This window comes from Sturnus vulgaris, chromosome 2 (genome assembly GCF_052056855.1).
Source record: "Sturnus vulgaris isolate bStuVul1 chromosome 2, bStuVul1.hap1, whole genome shotgun sequence".
NCBI lineage: Eukaryota > Metazoa > Chordata > Aves > Passeriformes > Sturnidae > Sturnus > Sturnus vulgaris.
In genome coordinates, this window is record NC_142244.1 from 107,985,617 (window position 1) to 108,008,137 (window position 22,521).

At 36.2% G+C, this 22,521-nt stretch overlaps 1 protein-coding gene across 2 annotated transcripts in view; it reads left to right on the forward strand.

Annotated features, from left to right (window-relative positions):
* The window catches only part of IL1RAPL1 (interleukin 1 receptor accessory protein like 1), a 682,566-nt gene that overhangs the window by 496,994 nt on the left and 163,051 nt on the right, over positions 1-22,521 (forward strand). For both annotated transcript variants that reach the window (XM_088160340.1, XM_088160341.1), the window contains exon 6: positions 18,773-18,847. In XM_088160340.1, the coding sequence (XP_088016466.1) occupies positions 18,773-18,847 (75 nt within the window). The remainder of the gene's footprint in view (positions 1-18,772; positions 18,848-22,521) is intronic.

Here is a 22,521-nt window from a genome sequence, read left to right on the forward strand (position 1 = left end):
CTTGTTTGGGACTTAATCCAGAGCAGAGCAGAGCAGAGCTCCAAAATCTCCCTGGTCCTCAGTTCTTCAGAAAATGGGTTAACCGAGTTGCAGCAAACTACATTTTGTAGATGTGTTTTTGAATATACATACATACACACACATATTTCTACATATATGCATGATCATATATACTGTGCAGTGGAAAAATCTTTATAGATTTCTGTTAAGCTTCTGACAGAGAGTTCCTGTCTATAGTGACTGCATTTCAAGATCTGTGGCTGAAGGTAGAAAACCATGTATGTATTAGAATTCATGTTTGACCATCTTTCAGAATCAGCCAGTGACCTATTTGTGATATCCTTCCTTAAAATGTCTGATTAAAAAGATGTTTTGTGTGTGCCTACACATCTCTTTACTATGATTTCTGGTCTGTGCTTCCCCACCACTCCAGGGAAAGTGTGCTACCAAAACACTTACTAAAAGTGTTGGTTTGGTTTGAAGTATCATTCATGCTCAGGGCTTACATTCAAGCAACAGATCTCTTGAGGTCTACCTAGTATATGCTTTTAAAATATATTTCTTTGGTTTTTAAATTATCCATAAAATATAAAAAACACCTGTTGCCAAAACACTCACTGCACACCAGGGAGGGATAGTTGTCAATGTTAGTGATTCACAAATCCTTTCCCTTATATAACCACTTGGTTATTACTCAGCTGATGAAAGTATTTACGGCTGTGTGACCCAAGAATTTTTTTGTGGATGTGCTGATGACTTTTTCCATCACTGCCATTTCTATGAATATCAATGTTAATATGGAATAGGGTATTATGTGAACGGGAAGTGCATTAGGATTTTGATCTCCTTTGTGTGTTGTTCTGTTCTTTACTTGCTCTGACTTACTTTAACATTTGCATTTGACATTTCTATCCATAATACCTATGAAATTAAGTTCAAAGTGTTAATGCTGACAAGCAGCACACTCTGGTTAGCTTTAACATTTCAGTGAAAGATACAACATTAGACAGGAGGTTTTTTCCTTTCCAACCCCCCCCCCCCCCCCAAGAAAAGACAAAAGTCATAAGTGGCAGTTTTGTCTCTTTTCTCTGAACAACAGAAGAAAGGAAACCTCACATTCAAAATTATAACCTGTCTACTTAGAAGGAGAGGTTAATCTGATCATATTAGCTGTACCAAAATTTTGTTTGCAGAGGATTTCTTTGTGCTTAGATTAATTGCCTCATGAAGTTAAAGAGATCATATCTTCAATTACTGTTTAAGTTGAAATAGTAAACAAACGTAAGTTTAAGGTACATTCTTATGAATGCTGAGACCAATAAAGTATATATGACTAAGGAAAAGTTGCAAGTATAGATCAACTGCAACTGGTTTTAATTCAAATAAATAAAGTTTTGACTAGTTCCCTTTGCAGCACTTGCAGATGAGACTAGTTCTTTGGATATCACATGAAGAATTTGAATACATAACTTACTTGATGTAGTTTGATTCTGATGTTCCTGTATTGCTCACAAGCTTGCTTTTGCTTACACAGCCCTAAAATATTTGCTACACCTATTTATGAATAAGTGCATTGACACCAATCACTGTTTGTCCCAGGTGTCTAAGCAAGATAAATAATTTCAAAATACAAATAAGGTTTTATAAGTCATGCATTAACTGAGTATATTGTTATAGATAAAACGGAGATTATATATATTCTTATGCAGAAGAATATATGTTGTGGAAAAAGGTGATTTTTTTTTGTGGAGATAATACATTCAGATATTGCCAATTGTTATAATATTGAATAATTTTCTTGATTATAATTTTATTTGGAGGAAAGTATAGAGGGAGGTAGAAGGCTATTATTAGTTGCAATGTGTCTGTCTATGAATTAATAAATAGTTCAATCATAAAGAAAACTAGATACTTATATTATTTTAATGACAACTTGGTCCTTTTTCAGAAAACATACATGTAAACAATATCCCCAGTTTAATTTTGCTGCTGAAAAAACCTATTTCCTTGTGTGAAAATTGCTAGGGGACATATATAATCAATAGCTGTGAAACTTTAAAATGTGTGGAGTTGAACATATTTTGCTGTTTGTCTGATTCATGAGATAAAGAATTTTATGTATTAAATACTAAATAGATTTAGGTTTCAAGCTAGAGAGGTATTTCAGATAGTAATGAATTGTATCTCCAAAGGAAAATGAAACGTGTGTTTTCATAAACACAAAGGATACAGGATTTCGTAGAAAAGCAGGTGGTGTTCAATACATTCATTAAATGTCTGAAAAGAAAGGTGAAATAGGAGGTGAAACACATGAAACAATGACACAGGTCACTATCTGAGGTTATTCAAGGTAATAGAATTATAATTCAGTAAATTCTGGATTTTCTAATTGGATTTGTAAATTCTCTAATTGTATTCTCTTTCTTCTCTTCTGCTTATTTGTAAGGATACTTTGTCGTCTCAAATATCCATACTATGCTTTGGTACAGAATTCCAAGTTTAAAGACACCACTTTTTGTTATATTTCACCTCTACATGCAGTCACCAAGAGAGAAACCATATTTTTTCAATACACACCTAGATCACAGCATTTTTTTCTAGCAGCTTATAGTGACATCTTTAAATTATGTGTATTATTTGGCTTTTTATTAATGAATCAAAAGGAAAGAGAAACAAGAAATGTAACCATCTCCTAAGAAATTCATTGTTTACAGAGTTGGAAAAATCTATTACAAATAGCCATTCTTTAGTGGGGATGCATTATCAATTCCATAATATGGTTTTTTTTGTTTGTTTGGTTTTTTTCCCCTTCCACAAGTAGATAAGTAGATTTTGCATATTTAATAGGTTTGGTAGGGTTTTTTTGTGGTTAATTCATTATGTAAACCAAGAAAATTTTGCATTTTCATTTTGCACATGCTTTTCAAACAAAAGACAGCTTAATCTTCATTGTCATTCCACTTCCTTCTTGAGATGCAGGATATTCAAAAAGTATTCATTTTCCTGAAAATCTAATCTATGATTTAATTTCTATACTATTCCCCTTCCTCTCCCCAAATACTGCTTGACAAGTTGCTAGCAGCAAAAGTTAAGGTGACTAATGACATTGCATTCTCTGCAGCTCGTGTGTTGCAGTGCAGGTGAGGAAAGGCGTTTCTGGACAAGAGTGGTGGCTCCAGGAACCGGGTCACTAACACGGAGTGGCCAGGCAGAGGAAGAGCACTGATCCTTGATGGATGTGATGGGAACTTTACCAAAAGCACCCTCCCCAGCCATCCAGCTGAAGGCAAAGACTTTATGCATATTGCCTCCAGCAAAATGCAAGTGAATTAATCAGGAGACAGTGGGAAGGAACTTAAGGATTAATGCAATTCGGAAAGGGTCATTAAAAAAGTTCCCAGTGCACACAGCATTAAGGAATTATCATGGTCAGAGCGTTGTTGTTTCATAAAACTGGTGTACTTTATTCAGCAACATGCCTATAGGTAAATGCTTAAACTGCTTGAATAAAAACAAATAAAAAGTAGTTTAAAGGTTTAATTCATCAATTCTGTAAAGAGAATTTATTTTAAATTTTTGTTTTTAAAATATTCAGATGAACATGGAATTAGTTATAAAGTTAAATTAATAAATCATGATTGTTAAAAATATACCTTCATTGTTAGGATTTGTGGAGTGACAAGACTATTTCAGGCAAATGCAAGACATCAGATTGTGACCTTTTACCAAACAAGCACGTCTCGTAATTGCAATTGCCTTTGGCTAGTGAATGCTACTGTTACATTCATTCTCACAATAATTGTACACGTATTGGAAAAGATGTGTCATATATCTTGAATGCTCAACTCACAATAGCTTGGTATGATTACAGCTAATTAAATCAGATGGGAAAACTGTACTTAATCATGTTAATTACTTGAATGAAAAGATACAGAAATTGGTGGATAAGACCTATAACTGTTTCCTATATTCTCACTTTGAGTCCAAACTGTGAGCTCTTTCTTTTTTTTTTTTTTTTTTTTTTTAAGTTTTATATTCTGTATTGTTCAAAGTTTGGGGAAACAGGGATCTCTTGATTTTTTTTTCCTTCACTCTAATATAAATTAAGTATTTTTCATTTATTATGCAAGGATTTTTTTTTCTAAATATCTAAGCCAGTGGTGCCTATCAAATACAATTTAAATTAAAAACACTCCTTCCATTCCTAGTGAAATAACCAACTTCAGAGAAGCTCCATGATGATGAATTAGTTTGCTCAGTGGACCTGTCAACTACAGATAAAACAGAAGAACAGACTACATTGTGAGTCTGGTCTCAGGTTGGACCAACTGGCCCAGAGGCAGATCTTGCTGTCTCTAAACCTGTGGGGAAGTTGTAAGCACTGCCCTTGATTTTAGTACAAGTCATCTACATCTCTGAAGAACTGTGGGTCCTGAATACAAATACAATTTAAAAATCTGTGGGAATTATTTCTGCTGAGAAGTTCAATGATTGAATGTAAAATACAGACAAAAGTGCTGAGCAGCACTTTTTTCTTTAAGAAAAATTATTATATTTGAGACATTACTTTATTGACATAATTAATTTAATACTTTATAACCAAATAACTGTCAACAGAGGAAGGATAATGTGAGTTTTACACATTAGAATTTTCACTTCTCAAAACCATGAGTTTTTCTGCTTATAGACAGAAGATAATAGACAGTCTATTATATGTCCATGAATGTCCTATTTTCTTTAGAGGTCAATGTTATTTGTCTACTTATTGTTCCAAATTTAGCCATCCCAGAGTTACAGAAATGTGACATTGTCATTTTTAATCCCATATGACCATCAACAATTTATTACTTATTTTGAAATAAGTATATGGAAATCCATCTATCTTTTCCATGTTCAAGTCCTGTCTTTTTCCATTTGCATACATCCAAAACGCAACAAGAAATGCACATTAAACCTACTTAAATATCTGGGAAGGATAAGAAATTGAGAAGCTAAAACATATCTGCAGACTATACAGACAACAGTTTATACAGAAGGGTACAAGTGTACAATGCTCATTAATGAGGTAGAAACATTTTACTAAGTGCATCTTAAGGTGCATTTACAATAATAAAAATGCTAGCATGCATGGAGATGATCTCAGAATATCTGATTGTTCTTAACTTCAAAGCAACATTTTCTGAGGCTGATTAACAAAATAAAATCTATTGTATGAAATGATTATTGAGATTAAAAACATATTTTCAATGTTCCTAAGTCTGCTGCCAATGCTCAGCTATTAATAACTTGGCTATCACTTGCAGGCAGCTTTTAGTAAGTCTGTTTTTTCAAAAAATGACAACACTTGGCAGAGAAATTGTCCCTTATTTTCTTTGCAAAAGTTTAGCAGTGAAAAACCTGTTTCAGAGAAGTTTGGAAGAGTTTCATACTCTCGTGAGTTGCTATGTCAGAACTCCATCATGAGGCTGCTCTCTCATGGGCAAAGCAGAAGTGGATGGGAATTACACAGCCTCCTTCCTTCATCCAAAAACATCTTTATCAAAACAATAAGCAAGGTGAAAAGGAAGATTAAAATTTATTAATATAACAAACATTTTTTTTAAGATTCCTAGAACAGGAGTTGGTAATTTTGCCCTGTTTTGAGTAAGGGCTTTGGACTAGAAGACCTCCAGGTTGCAGTTCTTTGCAGCCTCACCTAGCTCTGATTCTGATATTTCACACAATAAGTGCACACACTGGAGGCCTTGAGTACTAATCTTTATTGCCTAAATACTAATAAGACTGTTTTTATTACTGAGAATTTAAAAGTATTAAACTGAGATGTCAAACTTTTGGACAGAATATTCCCCATCAGTGCACTACATAGAAAAGATATGGCTATTACTGCAGGGTAATAACTTTTACTTGCCTTTTTTCTCTCCTTTAAAGACTCAAAGCCATGTAACAATTGCTACTAGACACAGCTGTTTGTGGAAAGAAAATTTGTTCTTTTGCTGTCAAAATGGAACGCAAGGAAGAAATATTTCTGAGGAACAATCCTTCAATCAATATAAGAATGAATATTTTCTCATGAAAACAAAATTTCCCTACTCTGTAATTTTTATTTGTCATCTGCAAAAGTTGATACAATTCTCATTTGATCTTTTTCTTTCTCTAGCTCCTCCATTTCTTATAGGAGTGCTACAGATCTAAATTTTAACGTTCCATACAGGTTGGGGGAGGCGTTATTATCTTGTATTTGAGGTGACAGCTAATTTTCTTATTTCGCTATTATGGTGTGTAATGTACTTTGAACGTTCAGAGAAAAGTCAGCCATATAAACAGTATCCAAGAATATTTGTATGCAAAATGAGTTGTGGTGCTACTTTCTACACAGGCTCCATTCCAGATTTCTTATCCATTGGGAAAGGGTTTAACTTGCTAGAAAATTGCATTAAAAAAAAAAAAAACAAAACCAAAAAACCTTTACAGGCAAGTCACTTGTTTTATGGGGATTTAGATTCCTGCTCCTAGATTTAGACAAGGATTGTGGCACCAAGTGGGATTTATAAAAGCACAGGAATTAAAAAAAAGAGTATCCATAACAAGTTTCTGAGAACAGACATGATAGTGGGACTCCTTAGTATCTACACCATTTTTGGAAACTGGATGAAGGCTCCTGAATCCCTGGTGCTATGCTGTAGTAAGTACTATGCAGTGGCATGGAGCTCAAACACTAATAGCAGCAAGGATTTGTTAGCAGTGCACTCTTCCCTTGCTCACCAGCACACATCATTGAACTTCTGAAACAGAGTATTTTAGCCCAGACAGTGTCCTTATATGTCCTTCTAGTGGGGATCCTCCGTATGGCACTGAGTAGTGCATTGTAGACAAACTCTGAAATAGATTAGAAAATTCTAAAATATTTAACTAGGCCCTTCCTGAAAAAGTTTGGAGTTTGCTTTACAGACAGTATATATACAACTAGGGTGGATATTTTTATGCACCAAGCATTAAATATGGTTTTATAATCACCAGCTCTGGTAACATTTCTGCAGACCAAATGTTTACGATGTCTAATCTGTTTGTTGCCAAGTAACCGTATGATATGTGCTAATATAACATCTGCCATACTGGGTTTGTAGACAGAGCTTTATTTAAAGCTTGGCACATTAAATGGACAATATATGTCAGATATTATTGTTCTCAGGCATGTTTTTCTCCCTCTCCTTACATGGACTGTGTAACTTATTTCGTTTTCATGTCCTAGAGTAGATCTTCATTTCCTAACATGTTACAAACCAGAAAAGGTATGGAAACAAAAACTGCACAGCTGAGACTTCAGACAAGATTTCTATAGAGAAAATGCAAACCTGAAGTCATCTGTGCCAGGGTGTGTGGTGTTATAATGGAAGGATCTGTACACACAGTATAGAACCAGGCACAACATCCATATAATAAACTTTGGAGTTCTACAGTGAAATTTGCATGCCACGTCCCCCATCCCACCTGCTGCACAGACATTAAGTACTCAGGATACCTATGGAATTCTCCAGGCTTTCTAAAGCTGATTGTATGGTACAAATATTTGTTAAAAATTGAATAAAAAGTGGAGACCTGCTAGAGATATTTTGGTCCAATCATCTGCTTGGAATAGGATGAGAGAGGGCAGGCTGCTGAGGGTTATGTCCAGTTGGGTTTTAAGTCTCCAATAAAGTATCTCGGGGCAACCTGTTCCTGTGAGTGACCGCCTGTGAAGAGAATAACATATTTCTTATGTTTAAATGGAATTTCTTGTTTTTGTTTATTTCCTGTGCCATTGCCTCTTACCCTGTGAAGAGCATGGTTCTGTTTTCTTGACTTCACCCATCATGGTTTTTTAGACATGGTGAAGATCCCTTTGAGGAATCTCTTCTCCGGGCTGAGCAGTCTCAGCTGTCTTGGTCTTCTTGTCTGAAATGCTCCAATCCTTTAGTCATCACTGCAGTCCTCCACTGCCCTTATCCCTGTGTGTTGATAGCTCTCTTGTGTTGGAGTGCAGCACTCCAGATGTGTCTCATCACAGCTGAGAAAAGGGGAAGGATCACCTTCAGCCTGCTGGCCATGCTCTGTTGCTGCAGGCCAGGGTGCTGCTGGTCTTCACTGCTGCAGGAGCACAGGGCTGGCTCATGGCTAACTTGTGTTCTGTGAATCCAAGGTCCTTCCAGGCCAATCTGACTTACAGCTGTTCAACTCCAGGCCTGTATTGAAGTCTGAGATTATTGCTCCCCTGGGACAGGACTTGGCAATTCACCTTGTTGATCTTCATGAGGCTCCTCAGAGTCAGAGAATTTCTCCAGCCTGTCAAGGTCCCCCTGAGTGACAGCAGCCCTGTCGGTCATCAGCCACTCTTCCCAGTTTTGTGTTCCATTATCCAGATCACTAAAGAAGTGCTGAACCAGAACAGATCCTTGTGCTACAGGCTGCCCCAAAAGCTTTGTGCTGCTGGTTGCACCTCTCTTAGTCTTGAGTTTACTCAGTTTTCAACCCATCTCCCTATCCAGATACAAAATCCATCGGGATTGTCAGTGAGACAAAAGCCTTTCTTAAGTAAAGCTAAACAGCATCAGCTGCTGTCTGCAGGTCCACTGAGCCCATCATCTCATCACTGAAGGCTATCAGGTGGGTTGAGCACAATTTTACCATTATAAATTCATGCTGACTATTCTCAATCATCATCTTGTTCTTAATAATCTTGGTAATGGTTTTCAGGACTATTTGTTCCATCATCTTCTTAGAAATCAAGGAAAAGCTGGCCAGCCTTTGCTGCCAAGATCCTCCTTCTAGCCTTCCTTGAAGATTAGGAGTGATATTTGCTTTCTTACAGTCCAAAATCTCTCAACTTAAAAGCGAAACCTTTGTCTCAATGGAGTAGATTAAAAAAAGCTGCCTTGGAGGACAGAAAAAAACATGTGCACTCAATGAGAAGTAGAAAAAGAAAATAAAAGGTCTTCTCATTGTTCATGAAAGTGGATGTTTTTCAGGTTTTAGGTCACAAGAAATGATACTATGTCCAAATTCTTAGCAGAGCAAAGACAGATTCAGAAGACTAAATCACTAAAATTACTTGGAGAACAAAGTAATTGTTCTAGTCTTACAAGTCTGAGACAGAAATGAAGCAGAGAGAATAAGAGCAGGTCACCTTTTTAATCAGATGATTTTTATATAGAGCAACAGAATTAAAAGGTTGAATACAAATCCTGAAAGAGAAAACTCTATGAAATATGTAAAATCTTTAATTGCAAGGCCTTTAAATGTCAGTTCACTGGAAGACTTGAAGTGGTCAGGGTACACAGGGTCCTCTTCTCTTTACAAGGCCTCCTCAGAGGCTGAGAAATCTTACTTTGAAATGTCAGCATTATCAGCAGATTTATATTGGATTTAATTATAGAAGAAATATTGAGTATCTAGAATCTGTCTTCAAAGGTCATGAGCTAGTGTATATCCAAGAACTATATGCCCTAACTCCAAGAAAAGGAAAGAATAAAAGCAAGGCAGGAACAAGTTTCCCAATATTACCATACATTTCCTAAAATCACTGTTCTACTGATGCTGCCTTCAATGGGGGACTTTTAAATCGTGTCTGAAAAATCTTCCTGACTGAAAAAGACCTGGAGATGCTGAGCATGAGCCAGGTGTGCCCAGGGGGCCAGGAAGGCCAATGGCACCTGGCCTGGATCAGCAATAGTGTGGCAGCAGGAGCAGGGCAGGGATTGTCCCCCTGTGCTCAGCACTGGTGAGGCCACACCTCAAACCCTGTGTGCAGTTTTGGGCACCTCACTACAAGAGAGGCATTGAGGGGCTGGAGTGAGTCCAGAGAACAGGCATTGGAACAGGAGGTGCTGAAAAGACCTGTAGATGTGACACTTGGGGACATGGTTTGTTGGATTGGACTGTGCTGGGTTAACAGCTGGACTTGATGAGATTGAAGGTCTTTTCCGGGTTTCTTTATGATTTAAATTATTCTAAAATACTCTCCATTTCCTTGAGTTTGAAATCTAAATCTGAGACAGGATATACAAATAATAAGCAAAAAAAAAAAAAAAAAAGAAGGAAAAAATGGAAACTATTTCTGAATTTCAGGAAGAAATTTTAATGATTGTGAAAATATTGAGGACAAGAAATAATAGTAAATACTTAAATCGAACGAAAGTGTGAATCTGGGACTGAACAAAAAACCGTAGGTATCACTGAATAATTGGATCACTGAATCGCTGTATAAAAGAGAGATTCTTGGGGTCATCTGGAAAGAAGGATAGACTAATTGTTAAAAATATTTTTTTTTCTAGTCACAGAAGATATAACCTTATGATACTTCCATCCCCATATTTTCTGTTTTAACTTAGAGATAAAAGCAAGTAGAACAGGTTAGGGTAACAATATGAGAAGGCAATCTAGAATGAAATGCAGTGAAATTTAAATAGTGTGTTGCAGAATGCTAGCTTGATGATAATGTATTAGTCTGGCTTTTCTTATAAGTTTTCCTAAATCATTATTGTTTTTATAACTCTGTTTTGCCTCATGAATATATGCCTATATGAATATGACATCTTTTCAGGCAGCCTCATTGTTAGGAATACTGTGCCTGTTTCTATTTGTTTCACAAGACGTTTACAAGAGTTATAAACACACCACCTTCCTAAAGACTCTTCTAAACAAAGGCATGAGCTAACATGTAGATACAGGAGCAGATTCCCTGACAGGGTCTAACTGCATTGCTGCTGAATGACATGCTGGTGAGCTGCTTCATTAAGCTGAAACATCAGAGGATCTGCTGGTGGAAATGCTCCTTGATACATCATTTAATTGTTTTGTTAGCAAGAAATTTTATTTGCAATAAATGCAGTGATGATATACAATCTGATTTTTTGTGGCAACAACATTCCTTTCTTTCCCCAGATGATCTGATATCTCTAAGACTCAATGGCAGTGAAAAATTTAGCCGACCATGCAAATAGACCAGGCTTTAGCATGATATCCTTTTTCATAAATCTGCACAGGAAATCTCATTTCTGTTATCTTGCTTTAGGAATCAGTTTTGTACAAAAACAATGGTGTAGTGTAGAGAAACTTTAGGCAAGAGAGAAAATATATTTTGGATATTTTAGATACTTTAATATTTATAGTTGTCTTTTTGTATTATGGGTCTCTTGTTTGTTTGTTTGGGGTTTTTTTGTGGAGACAGAGAATCCTGTGACTATAATTTAAAAAGTCTTTTAGCATCAAAGCTTTGCTTTATTCCGTCCCTTCTTCTTTATAAGGTCAGCATATAAATCCTAAATCTGCCACACAGAAAGAGACCAAGAGCTTATCAAGATGTTAGGCTGATATTTCACGTCATAGTTAACTACATATACTCTTTAATTCTTTTTTATTTCAGGACTGCATTAACATCTGCCATGGCAGCATTTTGATTATTTGTACTTTTTCCATGGAGATGATCTCAGGGAAATGTCACTGTGTGTTCAAAAAAACTAACATCTCCTCTGAAGTTATAGGGATAGCACAAGTGTCACATCAGATTCAATTAGAGATGAGCAGATAATGAAAACCCCAACATCTGGTTGCATTTGCTCTTCTCCAGTGTTTAGAGTGTTGGTGATCTCAGGGGACTCACAGGCTTAAAACATTTTAAAAGGCTTCTTGGAAATATTCTTCCCATCTTTTAGATGTCATTTTAGCAACGTTCTCAATATGCACAATGAAAATTTTTGCAACGTCTTTATTGAATACAGGTTTAGATGTTTCTGCACCTTCTTTTAGGAAGGGGCTGGTATTCTATTCAAAGCACTATAAAGGTCTGGGGTTTTTTCTGAAAAAAATCTTACTGAAAAAATTAAAGATTATATTATAAAGATTGGAAAAAAATATCAGAAGAAATGATTAAGTGTGAGAAATAAAAAACATTTTCATTTATATGCCCAAAGCAGTAGAGGTGGGGAATTGTTGTTCGGTTGTTTTTTGGGGTTTTTAATATGTGGTAAGGAGAAGACAATGAGAAAGACATAAACTGATAGGAGAGACATTTTTGTCTTGCAATGCAAGATTTATGGGAACATTTCAGAAGATAAAAGCTGATCTTCAGTCAGTCATAGTGGGAACTAAGTCACATTAGACAGCTCATTTGCTGTCATATGCCTGTGGCTTCTCACACATATCTTCAGTATCCTTATAAGCATCTGCCCTCAGTTTGAACTGCTTGATTCAGCAGTCACACAGTGAGGCAGAATATTCTTACAGGGCTGCTGTGCAATTCATGGCATATGTGACTTTAAATGATGCCCTTGTGAATGAAAATTAATATGAATATAACTGAGAGTGGAGATTTAATGTTGTTAGAAGTCTCAAACAGGTAAAAAGAATTCCCTTCTTATGAAAGACCTTGCCATATATATAGTTTTCAGAAGGCATTGATTTCTCTATTGATAGATCTGAATACATAGGGTTATACCTATGTAAGGAGAAAAAAGTTAAAAACCAGTCTCCCTGCATTGTGTTACTTTTTTTTTGCTCAGCTCACATTTACTCTGAGGAATCTCCGAGTTATCAGTATCAATATTCATCTGGACAGTGACTGTAGATTACTGTTTCAAGACTGCAGATTCAAGCTGCACATGATTATTTTATTGCAATCTACTGTAGATTAGTGCTACTGCATTTTCTTTTACAGACATTTCTTTAAAACAAAGAAATCAAACATAAAAATATACATCAGAGTTTTTCAAGCCACTGCAATTATCAACTGGAACACTGTCGTTTTTCCTTCTCTTCTTTTAATTACTCATGATTCCTGAATATGGCCATCAATGTCAACTTTTCATAAATGATGGCTTTCCAATGACAGTGGTTTATTTTCAGAGCCCTCTCATGACACTTTAACATAGCAATCTAAACCCAAATTCGCTATTTTACTCTAGGTTCAAACCTTCTCCACTGACGTTGGCATAAGATAATCATGCTTGACAGTGCTTGAATAAATGAGATAAATATGATAAATAATGATGAGATAAATGAGATAAATGAGATGAGATAGTTGGAAGGGTGAGTGCACCCCATGCACTTCACAGCCAGGCCCAGGACAGCTCTGAGAGTGTGGAGCAGGCAGCAGTGGCAAGCACTGCCACAGAATTTTAGGATGGTTTGGGTTGGAAGGGACTTTAGACATTATCTGGTTTTAATCCTTCTGCCATGGACAGGGTCACCTTCCACTAGACCAGGTTGCTCAGGGCCCCATCCAGCCTGGCCTTGAACACTTCCAGAGGTGGGGCATCCACAGATTCCATGTGCAACTTATTCAGCTTTATAGTAATTCAGACCTCCTCTGTCCTCCTCAGATATCCCTCCCCTGGCAGAAGTACCTTGTCTTCACAACAATCTGCCTATGAAAAAATTGGCACGACAAATATAGGAGAAAAAGAAACAGAAGCTCAGAAAATTAGCAAGAAAATAAATGTGAATGAGGAATTCTCTTAAGTTTCTAAAACAAACCAAGAGATAGAGTCTTTTTGAACTGTGGGTTGAATTGAAAGAAACAGCACAGACTTGATGAAAATAACTCCATGTCTTTGATGTCCTTTGATTTCTAAGTGTAGGAATATTTTCCCTTTGCATAGCAAAGAATTCTTCCCCCTATTTAATCCTGTGCTATAGATACAATATCTTCCAGGGACATGTCAGTCAGTTTTTCTAAAAATGGTCTAAGTTCATAAACATAAGAGGTTTAATCTCATTGCTTTATCTCAAATCTCAGAAAGATCAGAAGTATTTTCATCTTCAAAATGTAATTTTTACTTCAATAAAACATTTGAACAAGAAATGTTCTGAAATATATATAACTCAGACTGGACAAGTAAGGCAATTATTCCTGTGAATTTTTGCCTGGCATGAAATGTTCAGACAATAAACTGGCTTTCTGATTTGCAGACAATTGCATATGTCTTCCTCTAAGAAACTAAAACCTTTTGCAGTTATCTTCAGGGGAGAATCCCAGAGCACTTCATATATCAGACATAAACCTAGACCTCTGGAATTATAATTTTTCTATTATAAAGCTCGTGCATTTTGAGGTTGCTCCCTTTCGATGTCCAGATTAGTGCTATTTTGATACACAGGTTGAATTAAGATTTCCTCATTGTATGTGTTAAAATCTAACAGTTGGCTGGTGTCTCCAAACAACAGCGTTTTGCACAGAGCAAGTGTGTGCACCTATCATGTGACCACGTTCATCTAAAGCTAAAGCAGCAGCGTAGGAAAAGGAGTGTGGGACTCAGTGGCTGATGTAAAAATATTATCTTCTGGCCAGTTTCCAACAGGGTGACTGATTGTGGTGCCTCTCACTTTCATTACCGCAAGACAAATTGTTCAATACATTTTAAATGTACATCCAATCTGATAGACAGGGAATGTGAATTTAGTCACTTTTTCTCCGAGCAGAATCAATATGTCTGCAGCTGACTGGTATCTCTAAAGTTGTATATTAATTTTTAATAAATCTCTAAAATTGGTTACTTCACTTTTTTATTTTTTTTAACTATAGTTTACTTCAAGTTTGACACATATTTGTTTTCAAACCATTTATCAATGATGGTTCAGAAGTCAAACATAAGATGAGCTGTAAACTTGATTTACGATCAAACAGCTTTCCTTTAAAAGGCACTGACCTATCAATCCCCATTTTTTTTAAGGAGGAATATACCAATTTTGATTACCTGCGTCTGGGATAATGTTCTTGACTCTTAAGAGGGGGGAGGGTGGTGAAAAACAAAAGAAAAAAATTGAGAAGGAAAGAGAAAGAAAAAACAAGAGGGAGGAAGGGAGAAGTGAATCCATGCAACAGCAGGTAATAATATCCAAGAACTAAGATTCTTGCCAGGAAACTTGAGAATTCCCTCATACAAGAATAGGAATCTGAGCACTCTGTTCCTCCTGTGTGACAGCCATGTAGATAAGTACTACCTGGTGGGAAGAGGATCTTCTCGTTATATTTTTAAACATATTCAAAAGAATTTTCGTTCTTTTCATACAGTGCAGAACAGGAAGTGCTTTCAAATCGTGGATATTTTTGTAGGATATGAAAATTATTCCCTTCCTGCATCTATTTATAAAATAAAAGAATAAAAGGTATTTAGCGGATTTAAGAGACCAGATGGAGTTATGAGTTTTATAAATGTTGTTGGGTTCTTGTTATTTAGGAAAAGTTTGGAAGACAGGATTAAATTATGCTTTTGCTGTTCAATTGAGTAGATAATTGTGGTTCAATATATCCATCTGAAAATAATATTGATTTTTAATAGCCTCTCACATGGCCTAGTTAAGAAGTTATTCTATATGATTTTAAGGATATGAAAAAGCTTCTAAGAGACACATAGATCTACTCTAGACTTTCTAAATAAAATGAAGATTGCAGTAACTCTGTGTTGTCCATTAATGTTGCTATCTGTGATGAGTGTGCATTTGAGAGGTGTAGATGCAGCTAGAGAAATTCCCACCTCTGCATCAATCCATTGGGATTAATACGCCAGAACATACTTACATACATTTTCAGGCTAAGAAATGGATCAAATAACAGACACTAAAAGTCCTGATTGACTGGAGAAAATTTCAGATCACCTTGGAAAATTTAATATTTTAAGCACATAGAGTTATTAAAATTCTTTTCCTTGCCTATATAACTCATATTTGCCTTAGTCTAAAGCTCTGAAATGAAGAGTACCCAAAGATACTTTTACTTTTCTGGACAGGTGAAGGTGTTGGCCCTGGGAAATGTGATTGCTTATAGGACAGACATACAATAGCGTGAGGTTGGTAGACATCTAAAGGAATGCAATTCTGGGATATTTTCCCCAGTTTAAAGTTTTTAGAGTAGCATTGTCTTACTAAATATTTACTCTTACTGGCTACAAACATCAGTAAATATCTCTTTAAAATAAGCATATTTGTTTTACTGTTGATTAGGGGGGTTTTGTACTTCTGGGGGATGGGGCAGAGTGCATCTCAGCAAAATGGGAGGAATGGGTGACAAAGTAGAGAACAGAGATGCTATTTCAGAAAGCCTTGAAAAGTTGGAGAAAATAATGGAGTCTAACAGAGGCAAAGGCAATGTCCTGGTCTAGAAGTGGAATAACCCCACGCAGCAGAGCAGAACCTGGCTAGGAAAAAGGAAAAGCCCAGGTGGACAATAAGTTGAGCATGAGCTGATGAAGTCCAACTGCACAAGAATTTAGCCAGCATGTCCAGGAGGGTGATCCTTCCCAGTCCCTTAGTGTCTGTGAGGCCACACCTGGGACACTGAGAAATTTTTAGCTCCTTGCTGTTCAAAAAAGACAGATGTACTGAACCAAGTCCTGGGCAGGGCCACTGGGTGGTTGGCACCTGGAACACCCAAAGTGGTGAAATCTGCATCCACAGAGATGTTCAAAATGTGGCTGGATGAGGTCCTGAGAACCTGCTCTAATGGAACTGCTTCCAACAAGAATCACTTGGCTTCCAAAGATCCTTCCAGCCTACATGCTCCTATGATTCTGATACATCACTCATGTGTCTAATTTATTATTTTCAGTAGCATTTTATTTGTTAAATTATATATTAAATCTCCTAAATTAAACTGGGCATAAATTTTATAATAACTTTTGTTGAAGGATGATTTATCTCCACACATCCTGGGCCTATTCATTTAAAAGTAGAAAGCTTCATAGAGACCTGAGATCCAGGATCATAAAAGTAATGTTGATCTTTGCTTAAACTGATAAAAATGCTGGTTTCTAGTCTACTTATTCATTGCGTTCAGATTATCTCTACAAGTTACTATACCTTTACTTACAATGAGGGAACTTTACTCACAGTTTCAAAACAGATTTAGAACAACAGTGACTCAGAAAACATTATCTGATGAATAGTAATTGAGTTGAGAATGACAGAACTGCAAAATTAAATTTAAATTCATAGTGGATGTTTAAAAAATGGCAATGTGCTGATGAATTATGAGCCTTTACAAAGAAGTAAAGAAATGGGAATGACTAATTTTACAGTTTAAGAGGAAAATATATTTTGAATCCTTTTCTTTTCCACCCACTTTAGCCCTTAAGGAGAAAAAAAAAAAAAGAGAAAAAAAAAAAAGAGACTAAAAGAGGTAATAAAGAATTAACATTGGTGTAAAGAAAAGTAGCAAGCCGGAGATGATGCCAAAAATCGTTCAGCTCTCTCCAAAGCCTGTAGTGCAAAATGTTCCCATAGAGACTAGGAGCTGTAAGAATGAACTGAGAGAAGGTTTGTGGACCAAGTACACATCTTTTACCACTCCACTGAACTTTGATTTATTTCTAGGTCTGATGGGTTGACACCTCTGATAACGAGTGGGTTTATGCTTTTATCATATAAAGGATAATCTCTGTAAAGCAGAAACACGACTTGATAATGGTTCCATTCATTGTCATTGGTCATTGTAGCAAAGTTGAAATTAATGCTGTACCTTTTAAAGAACATTGATAATTTACTAAAAGACCAGAGGAAACATAGTGAAGAGAATGCAACTAAACTTCTCCTGCTGTTCCACTGACAGGAGATGAGTGTGTTTAGTAGATTAAGCCCATACACATATGGGTATGTGTGTGTGTCAGTAAGAAAAGAAGCATTGATTTTGACAAGTTGAAGGGAACAAATATTCTAGAGCTATATCAAAATGTCAAATGTATTTTAAATCTGCGACAGCCCATAATCTGTGTTAAAACCTGAAGTATGAATTGATGTTGAAAAGCAGAATATCAAAATGTTGCAGGTGACTAGAAAAGTTGGAAATTTCCCATGAATATTTACTCTCAGTATTAAAGGGGGAAAAAAAATCTTTTTTTTTTAATATGGCAAATACTCGTCTGTCAGACATAGTAAAGAACACCCTTGCTAACAACAACACAAGTGGTAATAATCAATGTCACTTCTACAAATTAAGTAGACAGGTGTAATATTTAGTAGAATAGCATGGTTTATATACATGCATGGTTTGAACACACTTCAACAACCTTCAGAAGGTTTTTTGACCACTACAAAACTCTTTCTGTTCCCTTATTGCATAAGTCTACTAATATTATTTCAGGGTAGACCAAAAGGGAAAAGGGAAGTAATTGTATTAGGAATCTTGATATTATTTTGTTGCATCCATTCCTTAGATTTTGAAAACTTCTCCTTTTTCCAGTACTCCACTTTACAAAGTTTCAGTGTTGGGAATATATTTTCAAATAAAATTTTCATAAAATATTCAAAATTGTTTTACAGTAATTTAGTTTATGTTCTTGATCTTTTAATGACTATACTTTATAGAAAAGTAATTAAATATCACAGAAAACTGTGAAATTCTGGATAATATTTACAAAAAAAGAAAATTGCAATGTCAGTGCATTTTTGGTTTTGTAGGGGTTTTTTTTGGATGGCTGGTTTGGGGGTTTTTGTTGTTTTTGTTTTGTTGCTTGGTTGTTTGTTGGGGTTTTTTGGGGGTTTTTTTGGTTTGTTTTTGGGTTTTGGTTTTTGGTTTTTGGGTTTTTTTTGGTGGGAGTTTAAAGAGATTACTTATTTTAGTACAAGGGCCTTTAATTTTGGAGCTGTATTTACTGACTAAGCAAAAACATTTGCAGCTACTGAAGGCATGAACATTATTGAAAGAAAAGAAAAACCAAAGCCTTGTTGAAATAATAGGTATAAAGCCAAATCTTAGTCTACCAGTAATAATCAGAACACTACATATATGAATTTCTTTCTTTTCTAGCACCACTAACAGATAAACCACCAAAGCTTTTACACCCTTTGGAGAGTAAGCTAACAATTCAGGAGACCCAGTTAGGTAAGTAGCAAATATAACCTCTGTTCAAATTGTATGAAGGAATTCGATGTGTTAATGTATGTGTGGTAATGATATGGCATGTTTACATTAATAATTTAATTGAAAAGACATTATACATATGTTGATTCCATGCAGAGATGTATGATATATCATCTACAAGATTGTTGCTCACAAAAAAAATCTTAATAATTGATGCTGAATGCTAAGCTTTTGTTACTGATACTAGGTTTTATCTTGCTGAAAGTCAACAGTTACAAGAGTATCTGAACTTTTCTTTCTAAATTTTCTCTTTCTGTATATCTATACATACTTACTGTGGGATTCATTGGGATTTTGTGATTTAAGTTCTGCTCGGAAGACTTCTGTGCTTTGTTGGCTGCTTACAGAATTGCAAAGATATTCCATAATTACAAAGGTTGTGCTGGGCAAATCATCCAGCAAACAGTAGTGTTATCATAATAGCATCTGATAATTCTGAATGCATGGATATTTATGTATAGATGAATGAAGAGAAACTGATGCACGAAGAAAGCATTTTGTTTCACTTTTTCTAGTCCAGTGGATGGTGGGTATGATTGGCCACTTTAGTGTCCTACTGCTGCAGAGGTAATGAAGGCTCCAAAAATGAGTGCATGAGTTCCTAGATTTTGCAGGATATGGCAATTTATCTCTCTTGTGGATTGGCAATGAGGGCAACTTGTAAGAAACAAACAGTAGGTTACACTGGAACTATGCCTTAGTGTCAGAACAGGAACCTATTGATAGATTTTCTAGCATGTTGGCTACAGGAGAAAATGGAAACCAATCTGGTGGAAACAAATCTCGTTGAAAAAAATATATATAAATCTCACAGAAAAAAATACTGCAAGTAAAGCTCAGTACATTCTGCAACACACCATCAGAAAAAGCAGAAGGCTTGCAAATTAATTCTGACAGTCATTGGCAGAGCATTTTATGGTGATTACCAGCTTATGGCTAATAGTGGCCAGGGAATAACTCATATTTTCTTTGATATTAATTAACTATTACTATGAGTTATTCAGGCTATCCAGGTATATTTCTGATATACTGATATAAATGTTTTTTATAAACTATTATACAGAAAAAGAGACATGTAGCATGTGTACTTTCTATTGTTTTGAAGGTATTATTTCTGATACACTGACTCAGAAAATCTTTCCCGTATGCCACTCCTAAATGATTTTATGTTGTTTAAACACAAGGCTGGGGAACAGAGAACAAAGTAACTGTATGTTTGTTCTTTAACTTATGTTGCTTACTGAGATATTTTTGATGAAAAAAAAGAAAACCAAAATCAAAAGGCAGAATATTTCTGCGCTTTGATGTTGTCCTGCTAAATATACTGTATGGTGAGACTATTTCAAGAAGAATGTATTTATTAATGGCTATCTAAAGGCTTTTTATCTGTGGGTTTTTGAATTAATCTCAATTTTGGTTTCTCATAGTTCTAAGAAACATATCAAATAATATGAAAAGAGCTGGGTTTGAAAAAGACATTTTTCAGAAAACTAAATAGTTGTTGGTGAGTATAAAAGAGTTAACTTGAAAATGTCACTTTCAGACACAGATGGGAAAGTCTGACCATAAATTAATGTGAAGTTACCGTACTTAGCCTTATATCAAGAAGATCCAAGAATATATTAATTTGTTGTTTAAAAGCCTGTGAAAAACCTGTGAGAACTGGAACCAGTGAACAAAATTGATAGTTCTCTAACATGAAAACTGTTTTTCCACTCTTAGATTTAATGCCTCGGTCCTGCTGGATAACCTACAAAAGGTCTATGTTTCCCTGAGGAAAGCCAGTGTTCATTTCGGGGGGTCAGTTCATACCATGCAAAAGATGCAGAATATTTTAACGTTGGAATAATGTCAAGGTTCACCTAGAAAGCTGTCGAGCCAGGAGAATCTTGCTCAGCTGGCACTTGGGGTGGCCACATTTTTGTGACCCGTTTAGACACTGCCAGAAATTGTTAGTCCTCCAGAATGCATTTGGGATGGTGTGTTGGCGGATGCTGAGGAATGCTGAGTGGAATGGGTGGTATTCCCATTCCCAAAGAGAAGACAGAGCAAGAAACTAGGACCTTGGGCAGTCCAGGATTTCTCTAGCAGTTCCCCAGTTCCTGGGGAGCTGAGGCAATCTCTGTTCTCCTCCCACATTTCTGTTCTTCTCACCTTGCAGTCCTCCAGCTGGAGCTGGAAATGAAAGAGGCTACGTGTGTCAGGGGATGTTCTGGGAGGTCATTCCTACCTTACAGGGATGTGTGTAGCTCCAGGTGCACATGATGTACTGAAAAGTCAATAATGGCAGTTCACCTCCAAATCTTCCCCTGCTGGCAGGGCCCTGTGGAGCAGTGCTGGGCACAGTTCTGAGGAAGAGCTCAGTAATATCAGTGTATTTCTGTTGAAAGAGCTACTGGAATTCTGTTCTTAAACAGAACACCTCCATGCAGTATCTAAATCAAGCTGCATTAACTCCCAAGACATTAATTTGGCTCCAGCACTGCTCAGAGACAGGCATATGAGACAGTGGCTTCTTCTGTACACAGCAATTAAAACTAATGTAATGAGATCACAAACCTATTGGGTTATTATCTTGCTTGGCTCCCATAAAACAACATCACTCAGGATGTGACTGCAGGAAGGAATTTCTCTGAGGGGTGACTGATATGGCATAAGTCAGACTTGCTGAGGCAAAAGGTGAGAAACTGGAGGTGGAGAATGTGCAGACCTCAATCCTGGGAGCCCACAGGCTCCCAGCATGCTCAAATCACCCACAGTTGTTGAGGAAAAGGTGCCATGCTATTCAGCTGGTGTTTGGGAGTGTGTTAAGCATGGCTGCAACCAGCAACTTTAGGGAGTCACAGGTATCTTGATATCTCATCAGAAATATCTTTTCATTACACTGAATAGTAATCAGAAATGCATGAGAGAAGCAGAGGATAAGAATTGAAGAAGAAGTTAATTTCTCAAAGGTTTCTCATAAAAAATAGCATGTGAGAGCTAGGGAATGAAGTACAAAAACCTAGATAAGGAAATAAAGATTAATTTCTAAACTTAAAGTTTTTTGTTTGTTATTTGAATTCCAATTTTGCAATCAGTTACTTAATCCTGATGCAAGGATAAAAAATGCTAATTACTTTTAAGCTTTTCTCCTGCTAAAAGGGCTTTTATGTAGATATGTGACTCCACTATAAACTACTTCTCCAGAAGCAACACCTCCAGATAAAATACTGTATTAAATACAGTCTTCAAAAGATTGTGTCCTGTAAAGCTTGGAGCTGAAAAAAGAGGAGGAGTATTTTCAGATCTGAGTGGTCTGGCAGCAGCAAAGGCCAGGGAGAGAAAAGCTGGCAATGAACAGGAGGCCAGAGGAGGGAAGGCATGGGAATGAGGATGACCAAGGAACTGCATTGCACAATATTTTTTTTCTTACATTCCATGTGCTAACCAAATCAAGTGTACAAATCTCTGATAACGTAAGACCCCTTTGTAATAATGAAAACACAAACCTGAAAACACAAATGCAGACCTGTTCAGGAAGGAGTTAATTAATATTGTTCCTTATATATCAGAAATCCTAAAACTTTGGGTGACTGTATTTTTAATTAACTTTAATTATTTTTAATTTAAGGGTCATGCAGATGTAATGTATT